General features: G+C 43.0%; 1 protein-coding gene across 4 annotated transcripts in view; it reads right to left on the reverse strand.

Moving 5' to 3' along the window:
- The window catches only part of PTPRO (protein tyrosine phosphatase receptor type O), a 268,043-nt gene extending 258,869 nt beyond the window's left edge, over positions 1 to 9,174 (reverse strand). For all 4 annotated transcript variants that reach the window (XM_060413365.1, XM_027967840.3, XM_042247492.2 and 1 more), the window contains exon 1: positions 8,765 to 9,174. In XM_060413365.1, coding sequence (XP_060269348.1) covers positions 8,765 to 8,839 — 75 coding nt within the window. In that variant the 5' untranslated portion in view covers positions 8,840 to 9,174. The remainder of the gene's footprint in view (positions 1 to 8,764) is intronic.
- Between the last annotated feature and the right edge of the window lie 1,343 nt (positions 9,175 to 10,517).

Consider the following 10,517-nt stretch of genomic DNA (forward strand, 5'->3'; position numbering starts at 1 on the left):
ACTTGGCCAGAACTTGGCCTTAATAGAAAGGCTGACTACAAGATTGGAAGAGAGACGGAATCTACTGCCTATCAGGGTCAAGCCAAGGTGGACACTGGGGGAATAAAGACTCTGATGCTTCCTATCAGTCAAACTCACTATAGGCCAAAGGGCAAGGGGACCTGAAGAAGCAGCCTTTATAGGGGAGCTCCCTGGCACTGTGGGTGGAGAAAGGGGTATGCTGATCTGGAGGAGAGAATAGATACCACCAGCCCACTTGGTATCATAATAGTGGCAACATTTCAGGTAAAGGTATCAGTTACCTGGAAAAGACCTTGGACTCCTCTTTCGTTAATTTCCCACATGTAACAGTCTTGTCATTTTAGCTATTTTGAACACCACCTCTCTTCCTTTGGTCCCTTTTCCCATCACCCTAGTGTCAAGGTTTGCATTATATCTCTTAACTGGATCATTACAATAACCTCCTAGCAGTTTAACTGCTTCCCTATCTGGTATACCTTTGAGAAAGCCTTTCTTACAGCCAAAGGCTCTATCAAAAATGCAAATCTTATTCCATTCAGTTTTGATTAAACCTTTCAATAGTCTTCTTCACCTAGAGGGTAAAGACTCTACATTCTGGCACAGCATGTAGGAATCTCCTTAAGCTGACTTCCATCCCTTGATTTCCATGTGTATAAATTTGTATTTTCCTAAATGCTACCATGCTTTTCACAACAGTGGGTCTGAAAAAAAGCAACAAAAGTCTCAGTTTTCTAAGTAACAGTTAATGAGATGATACAAAACAAGAGAAACATTCATAATTTAAATCACATATATATTAGTGTTACAAAAAATAGTTCTGATTTTGTACCTCTACATTGTAGATAAATCACATCCCTACTATTTTTATTTGCTAGTAAAGGTGCAAAATGACCAGATTCATTTGGTTTTAATTTGCTTTATGAGAGAAAACAACATTTTTATTGTTAGAAAAATGAACTGCACAGTATTCCCATTTAGGAAGAGTGGGAAACCAAACAAATGAAGAGCATTCAAGAAGAAACACATTTAAATATAGATAGAAGGTTGGCAATATACTATTTTCATCAAACTTTTTTCTTTTGATTCCTTAATTTTCTCTACATTCATTTTCTTACAGAAATTACCATGAGTATTTATCATTTGTAACATAGCCCTTGAACTCAGATTCTTAGTTTCAATTCTGATTCTCTGTTTCTGAAAGATTTTTTCAAGCTTATATCATTTCTCTCTCTTTCATCTCAATTTCTTGACAAAAAGGAGGGGAAAACTGCTCTCTCCAGAAACCTCTACAACCTTGTCTCAAACATCCCTCTTGTTTGTTTGGTGATTTTAGTATATTTAGAAGTAAGAGGAATTGATCTAGAATGCCTAGGGAAAAGAGACACATTTTACTGGAGAATTAGATTCTGAATGAATGAGTTGAGGATGATTTTCTGACACAGAGATAATATATGGTTATACTCATAGAAATAAATTGGAAGGCACCATGTTCAGAGGAAAAAGAAAACTAGAAATCAGCACTCTGAACACCAAGAACAAGCTTAGGAAAGAACAAGCTCATTAATTAGGAGTAATTAGTGATGACAGATTACATAAGAGGTGTTCAAGAAGGTTACTTATACACCCTTTTGAATCACTGATAGAAACAATATGGAACCTGCTGGAACCAACAGCACCAGAAGAGGAGAGAACAAGAGACTTTGTGTTCTGTCTCTAGTTTTGTCCTACCCCATTTACCCTCGTGTTCCTTCCACTGGTGCCATGTTAACCTTGTTTTAGCTTCTCAAATCAGTGACACAAGGGCACATGGAGGTCTCCCACATATTTATTTGGCAGAAGGAGCTGATGCCAAGGTGGCTCCAGGGGCACCATAGAAGAGTTCTTTAAGGCTTTGCATTGGTTTATGCCCCTGGATTGAACACTACCGCAGATATGACTAACACTAGGCTGTACAAAAGGCCTCATCTCCTAAAAGCAAAGTTATGGCAAAAACTCAGAGGTATTTCTATTAGAAGAATGCAGAAATCTTTGTCAGTTCCAGTTGGTACTGGTCACAGAAGAAGGATGATATGGAAGAGGAAGCAAAAATATCACCTGTGTTTCTACATATTGGCTGAAGTTGTAGGTCATATATAAAGGTAAGGAAAGTTATTCCTCATAGTATTTTAACTCAAACTTCTACAAAATATATCATATTTTAAACATATTATTTATTTTTGGCTTCATTGGGTTTTTCCTGATGCAGACTTTCTCAAGTTGAGGTGAGCATGGACTTCAGTAGTTGTGGCACATGGGCTTAACTGCCTCCCAACAGGTGGGATTCTCACAGACCAGGGATTGAACCCATGTTGCCTGCATTGGCAGGGGGATTCCCAACCACCAGACCACCAGGGAAGTCCTCAACACAAACTTTTAACCGATGACAGTTAATAGCAGTTGGGGTAACAGTGATGAATAAATGAGCAATCCAAAGTATTCTTTTGGAGGGAAATACCATATGGGTATTTCCTTTGCCAACAAATGTCCATCTAATCAAAGTTATGGTTTTTCCAGTAGTCGTGTATGGATATGAGAGTTGGACTATAAAGAAAGGTGAGCACCAAAGAATTGATGCTTCTGAACTGTGTTGGAGAAGACTCTTGAGAGTCCCTTGGACTGCAAGGAGATCAAACCAATCTACCCTAAAGGAAATCAGTCCTGAGTGTTCATTGGAAGGACTGATGATGAAGCTGAAACTCCAATACTTTGGCCACCTGACGTGAAGAACTGACTCATTGGAAAAGACACTGATGCTCGGAAAGACTGAAGGCAGGAGGAGAAGGGGATGACAGAGAGTGAGATGGTTGGATGGCATCAGCAACTCGATGGACATGAATTTGAGTAGGTTCCGGGTGTTGGGGATGGACAGGGAAGCCTGATGTGTTGCAGTCCAGAGGGTCACAAAGACTCCAACCTGACTGAGCGACTGAACTGAACTGACCATGTAGGTTTTTTGATTTAAGACTTTTATAAGTTCAACTGTGGTGTTGGAGAAGACTCTTGAGAGTCCCTTGGGCTGCAAGGAGATCCAACCAGTCCATTCTAAAGGAGATCAGCCCTGGGATTTCTTTGGAAGGAATGATGCTAAAGCTGAAACTCCAGTACTTTGGTCACCTCACACGAAGAGTTGACTCATTGGAAAAGACTCTGATGCTGGGAGGGGTTAGGGGCAGGAGGAGAAGGGGATGACAGAGGATGAGATGGCCGGATGGCATCACTGACTCGATGAATGTGAGTCTGAGTGAACTCTGGGAGTTGGTGATGGACAGGGAGGCCTGGCGTGCTGCAATTCATGGGGTCGCAAAGAGTCAGACACGACCGAGCAACTGAACTTAACTGAACTGAATATAAGGGATGGGTACTATGATTGCATTGTAATTATAATGATTTAATTCACACAATGCTAATTTCCTCATGTTTTCCTTAAAGATGAGTTCACAACTCAATATTAATACTTAACCACATCTCTGTCAAAAACTACTTATACAATGCCAAAAATTTAAATCTTGTTTATTAAACTTCTATCATATGCCTAACACTGCATACTAGGCACAATAGAAGACAAAAACTTACAATGAAAGTGGAAGTGAAAGTCGCTCAGTCGTATTCAACTCTTGCCTAGAATTCTCTAGGCAAGAAATAATGGAGTGGGTAGCCTTTCCCTTCTCCAGAAGATCTTCCCAACCCAGGGATCGAACCCAGGTCTCCTACATTGCAGGTGGATTCTTTGCCAGCTGAGCTACAAGGGAAGCCCAAAATTTACAATAGACTTGGCTTTATTTCAAAAACATTTACAATGTATTTGGAGTAACAAAATGAACATACTGCTTTTTTCCTATAAAGCTCATCACTGCACTATACTATACTTCTGAAAATACAACATCACTGGAACTGTGTACCTGAAGGTATTACATTAGGAAGAAAATGAAAAATAAATATCTGTGCTCACAGCTGTGAGGCATTCTACTAAGCTGCTACCAATCACAATGGCTTACACAGATGTACCAACTCTATCCAACACCAAGATCCTTTGGAAACACTAAAGACTCAAGTCAAAATTATGTTTATAAAACAAAAGAATCAATGTACTTATAAATTTAAATACCTGTAAGTTGGATATTTAAATATTAGAACTAGCACTACATTTAAAAAATAAAGTAAAACTCCTCTTGCTTTAAGTTATTTGTTCATACAGACACATATTTTCTTATGAGGCAAAATGAGAAACAGGTAAGTCTGAATTTTTTATACTTTCACAGAGCAACAATCTTTCACATAGCAAAGAAGAGAAGCAAACAGATGCTTCATTGGGAAGGATTATCACCCAATTCCCTGAAGAAGTCCAGCCCAGTGAACCTTCTCCAATTTACTAGGGATGTCACATGTAAAAGAGTTTTTCTAATAGGTTGGCAACAACATTTGCCAAGGAAGTCAATTGACAAAGAAATTAATGGCAGCGAACTTCACTGTAAGGATAATGGTATAAGCTGCTTCAGAAAGATGAAAAGATTATGGTTCAACTGCCAACCTTGTGTGATATAGAATGTGAATGTAAAACTTCAAAAAGGAAAGTGAAGATTTCTCTGTGTGTCTGTGCCTGTGTGTGTGTGTGGGGGGGGAGGTGGGCGGGAGAGCAGGGAAAGAGGGAGATAAATGGAGGTGGTGAAGAGAATTAGCGAGAAAAAGAAAGATAAGGGACTTCCCTGGCAGCCCATTGTCTTCTAATGGAGGTAGTGAGGATTCCATCCCTGGTTGGGAAGCTGAGATCTCACATGCCTCATGGCCAAAAAAACCCAGAACATAAAACAGAAGCAATATTGTAACAAATTCAGTAAAGACTTTAAAAATGGCCCACATCCAAAGACAGGGGCAGGGGAAAGGAAGTGGAGAAAGACAGACAGACCTTGGAAAGCGGGTGTTTCTCCTGAATAAATACTATGGTCAGCATGATAACAGTTATGCTTTATAGAATTAAACATAAACTTCTTTCAGAAAATGTAATTGAGGCCCTTGCAAATTTAATGTTCCCCGATTATATATCAAGTAAGAGCAGAGATGGAAGGAAATATAGAGAGGAGGTTCAGAAAGAAAGAAGGTTTCATGCCAAGCTGATGACTTTAAGGAAACCTTCCAGTTGACCACTAATGGGAACCATATCAGGGAAGACAGAATTTTAATTCCTATGATGTCATATTCCACAATTTACATCTTCATTGAGAAAATACTGATGTGGAGTGAAGTGATATAAGAAGTAATTTTCAAGGAGAGGTTTAGTAAAGATAGGCTGGGCAAGAGAAATTACATTGTTTCCCTGTAATCATGGGAAGATGTATGGAGAGGGAGAATCACCAGATAAATATTAACACTACTCCATTTATGTTTACATATGGGTAGAATGGCTTCCCTGGTAGCTCAGCTGGTAAAGAATCCCCCTGCAATGCAGGAGACCCTGGTTCGATTACTGGGTCGGAAAGATCCCCAGAGAAGGGATATGCTACCCACTCCAGTATTCTTGGCCTTCCCCAGTGGTTCAGATGGTAAAGAAACTTCCTGCAATTCAGGAGACCTGGGTTCGATCCCTGTGTTGGGAAGATCCCCCTGGAGGAGAGCATGGCAACCCACTCCAATATTCTTGCCTGGGGAATCTCATGGACTGAGGAGCCTGGCAGGCCACAGTCCATGGCGTCAGAAAGTGTCGGGCATGACTGAGCGACTAAGCACAGCACAGCATGTGTAGAACACTTTGAGATTGGTGCGTGTGTGTGTGCTCAGTCATGTCAGAGTCTGTGACCCCACAGACGGTAGCCCATCAGGCTCCTCTCTCTGTGGAATTTTTCTAGGCAAGAATACTGAAGTGGGTTACCATTTCCTTCTCCAGGGCATCTATCTGACCCAGGGATAGAACCAGCATTCCTGCATCGATTGGCAGTGAATTCTGTACCACTGGGCCACCTTGGAAGCTCAAGTGAGTTTGGTAGGATCCCAGTATATTTGATAACAAAGTTCTCCTTTTGTTTTCTATTTTTATGCCACTATTTATATGAAAGTAGAAATCCTCATAACCAACATTGTGCTTAGGAAACATCAATTATGCAGATATTAACCTCATAACACAAAGTGGGTGACTTAAACAATTGGATATGCCTGATTAAATGTGTCCATCTCTAAACCATGAACAGAGAACAACGCACAAAGGCTTCCTTAGCCAGGCATCTTGAGGCTACAGCAATGAAATTGGTTATAGTCAATCACATAGGGAAATGGGTTTGTTCTGACTCAACACAGATAAACCTTTTGAGATTTCATCACTGAGATTCAACCAACAACTTGACATTTAATAATGGAATGCTATGTTTCCTTTTTTTAATTTTTAAAATTATTTTCTACTAAACTTTTATTTTATGTTGGAATATGGCCAATTAACAATGTTGTGATAGTTTCCAGTGGACTGTTTGACTGGCACTTATTCAGGATCTTGAATGCAAAAGCATCTCCAAATTGTGGAAAGATTATGCTGTGAACCAAATTTACTGTGAAATATACTATTTCAAAAATGTAAATACATTATTCTATGTGCCTGGTTAGCCACTTTCTTGTCAGTTGTAACAAAATAAGTGAATGAAATAGCATATGCAAAATACCTAGAAGACTGACATAGTGGGTATTCAGCATATATATATATATATATATATATGCATATGTATATATACACAGACATATAGGGGAGGGAATAGCTACCCACTCCAGTATTCTTGCCTGGGAAATCCCAGGGACAGAGGAGCCTGGTGGGCTACAGTCCATGGGGTTGCGATGAGTCGGATACAACTAAGTGACTAACACTTTCATATATATATATCTTTTCTCTGTTATACTTTATATTCAGGAGACATAAAATGCTGCATTTACATGAAATATAAAATAATGATTTTCTTTACAAGATCATTTGTCCCATGACAGTATTTATTAAATGGCAAGCTTTATTAACGTACTTACTATCATAAGTTACACTAAACTACAAATGTGCAGGAAAACATTTATTATGTGGAACTGGGTGAACATCTATTAGTCTATTCCATCACTGACTGCAATTTCTAATTCCAATATCAAGTTTCTGATTAGAACTCCTGCCACAAATTTTTCCATTTTATTTATGGCACTCTTCCTCCACTCCCAAACTCATCATTTGATCATTTCTGAAATTCTTGTTCAGTATAAAGCATTCAAATAAAAACCTGAGATACTGCCAAAGGTTCAATTTGGATCAGATGTCATATGTGCAAGTCCTAGCTGTTACTTAGTAAAATGTGTGGTTATTCAATTTCTCACTTTGCATTCATGACAAGTGTTGCATAGACATAATAGACATGACAGAATATGATCAATAGAAATATTAATAGGGACTTCAAAGTTTGTGCGTGTTCATAGAATGTACACATTTATGGTATCTACTTATAGAGCAACCTCTTAGAGTAAAAATATACGACCAAGCTCATTATTTATCAAATTAAAAAAAATTATTGATAGCTTCAGAAAATGTAAAAACATATTAAGTATAATTTGGAATCATGTTTAGGCTCTCTATTGCTGGTTCTCCCAGAAACTATTTTTCCTTTTTCCAAGAAGGTAAATGAAAATATGGAATATTTAAAACTGGCTGTTCTCAATCCATTGGCTCTTTATCAGACATTCATAATTAATGGTGCGTATGAGCAAGAAATGACTCTTTGATAAGAAAACGATTGCATCCATTAATATCTCATCCATCTCTAAGGTAGATAGCGCTGTGGTGCTGAAAGGATAGCTCCTGGTCACCTGTCGACACACTTGAGTTTGCTTTGCCAAAAAAAGGACTAAATAACGCAACTGAAGTAGGCACCCGGAAGACACGAAGAAAAGACAATTACCTTCCTTATAACCTCATAACACTTCTCCAAAGACATCTAACTTAAATTTCTTTAAAAATTTTTATGTACAGTATAGTTATCAAACTAGGATTTCTTTTAAAGCAGCCCTTGTCTGGTTTATATTCCCCAAAGTAAAACACTGAGGAAGATATTCCAAAGAAGACACGACAAAGTTAATTATACAGATGTCTGACACTGAAATTTAGAGGTAGCATCCTCAGTAAATATAGTGAGGGAAAGTCTAGAGACTTTGTAAAGGTTGGAGAGGAGAACGTGGGGAGAGGGGTCCTGCCCAGCCTCAAGCTTACACTACTTAGTCAAAGACAATCAAGCTCACTCCCCACCCCGGCAGTCCATTTTCGGCCAGGGAGCTCAGCCCCCGGTGTATCATTCCAGCAGAAAGTAAATTAAGACAAAGACTCCACAACCTCGTTGGGGGAGGGTAGAAAGGTGAAGCAGCATTGGGGTGCAGTAGCGACCAGAAGGGAAAGTGACCTCATTTTGTCTGAGGAAGCACCACCGGAGAGCCGACCTTTGATGAAGATGCCGAAGGCGGTCAAAGAGCACAAAGGGTCAAAGCTGGAGGGAGCAAACTTCCTTGTTCTTCCACCCCATCCCTTAAGCCCGCGGGGAACACGCAGAGGCAAGGACAACAAAGCGTGCGCTCCGGCGGCACAGCTGGCGCTGCCGGCAGCCGGGCCATCCCGCCCGCGGGGCGCGCGGCTCCCCGGCGGCAGAGCTGGGGCGCCGGAGCGCGGGCGCAGGCAGGACCGCGGGGGCCGGGGAGGGCGGTCCCCTACCTTGAACAGCACAAAGAGCCAGAGCAGAGGCAGGAGGCGGCGGCCGCCGCGCGTCCTCGCGGGCAGGTGCCCCATCGCGGCGTGGACGGGGAGCCGGGAGTACGGTGGCGCCGCCTGGCTCCGCGGGCGGCTCACAATGGCGAGCTGGGGCTTCAGCCTCAGACCCTGGGCGCCGAGGTTGCTCCGGGAGGGCGCATCCTGCCTTTCCAGTGCCCCTGCGCCTGCTCCCCTTCCGCCTTCTGCACCCGGGATCCTCTAGGAACGCGCCAGGCGCGGCTGTTCTTTAACAGTTAAGGATGGTGAGGGTGGGGATTGGAGTGGGCGAGGCTCTGGCGCGGCGTCCGCGTGGGGAGCGAGAGGCGGGGGCCTTGCGCGCCGCGCGCCGCGGTCCTCCGGCAGCCGAGATACTCACGCTCCGGGCTGCGGACTCGTAAAGTGACAGCAGCCGCGGGGCCCTCCCACCAGGGTCCGCCCGCCGCCTCGCAGCGCTGGACGGCCCCTCACTCCAGGCTCCGCCCCAACGCTTTCCACAGTCTCTGGGACGCAAGAGTTCTTCCCGGACTCCTCTTGAGCAACTCATGAGCTGGAAACCCGGGTCCCCTCTAGATCTACCTACATCTGCTACCAGTTGCAGTTAACCCTTGTGGGGGGAAGTGATTGGTTGTGAATGTAGTGATGGAACTCAGTGTGTGTGTGTGTGTGTGTGTGTGTGTGTGTGTGTCTGACTCTTTGCGAGCCCATGAACTGTAGCCCGCCAGGCTCCTCTGTCCATGGAATTTTCCAGGCTAGAATACTGGAGGGGGTTGCCGCTTCCTACTCCAGTGTATCGTCCGGACCCTGGGACTGAACCTGTATCTCTTGCATCTCCTGCACTGGCAAGCGGATTCTTGACCACTAGAGCCACCTAGGAAGCCCACTCAGGAGGATAATCCTTCCTGTTTCCACTCTCTTCTTCCTCCCATTTAAATACTCCCATTCTCCAGCCTACTGTATGGTGCAGAGTTTTGCTGTTTACTCTGTGATGACCTAAATGAGAAGGAAATCTAAAAAAGAGGAGATATATATACAGGTATAGGTGTTCTTTGGAAGGACTGATGCTGGGGCTGAAATGCCAGTACTTTGGCCACCTCATGCGAAGAGTTGACTCATTGGAAAAGACTCTGATGCTGGGAGGGATTGGGGGCAGGAGGAGAAGGGGACGACAGAGGATGAGATGGCTGGATGGCATCACCGACTCCATGGACTTGAGTTTGAGTGAACTCCAGGAGTTGGTGATGGACAGGGAGGCCTGGCGTGCTGTGATTCATGGGGTTGCAAGAGTCAGACAGGACTGAGCGACTGAACTGAACTGAACTGATGGGCTTCCCAGGTGGCCTTAGTAAAAAAGAACGTGCCTGTAAATGCAGGAGACATTAGAGAGGTGGATTGGATCCTTGGATGGGGACGGTCCCCTAGAGGAGGGCATGGCTACCCACTCCAGTATTCTTGCCTGGAGAATTCCATGGACAGAGGACCCTAGCAGGCTATTGTCCATAGGGTCGCAAAGAGTCAGACATGACTGAAGCTATTTAGCATGTGCTCATGTACAAGTAGAGCTGATTCACTTTGCTGTACAGCAGAAGCTAACACAACATTGTAACGCAGCTGTACTTCCCCTGTGGTTCAGCTAGTGAAGAATCCGCCTGCCATGCGGGAGATCCTGGATTCAGTCCCTGGGTTGGGAAGATCCCCTGGAGAAGGGAAAGGCTACCCA

This window comes from Ovis aries, chromosome 3 (genome assembly GCF_016772045.2).
Source record: "Ovis aries strain OAR_USU_Benz2616 breed Rambouillet chromosome 3, ARS-UI_Ramb_v3.0, whole genome shotgun sequence".
NCBI classification, from domain to species: domain Eukaryota; kingdom Metazoa; phylum Chordata; class Mammalia; order Artiodactyla; family Bovidae; genus Ovis; species Ovis aries.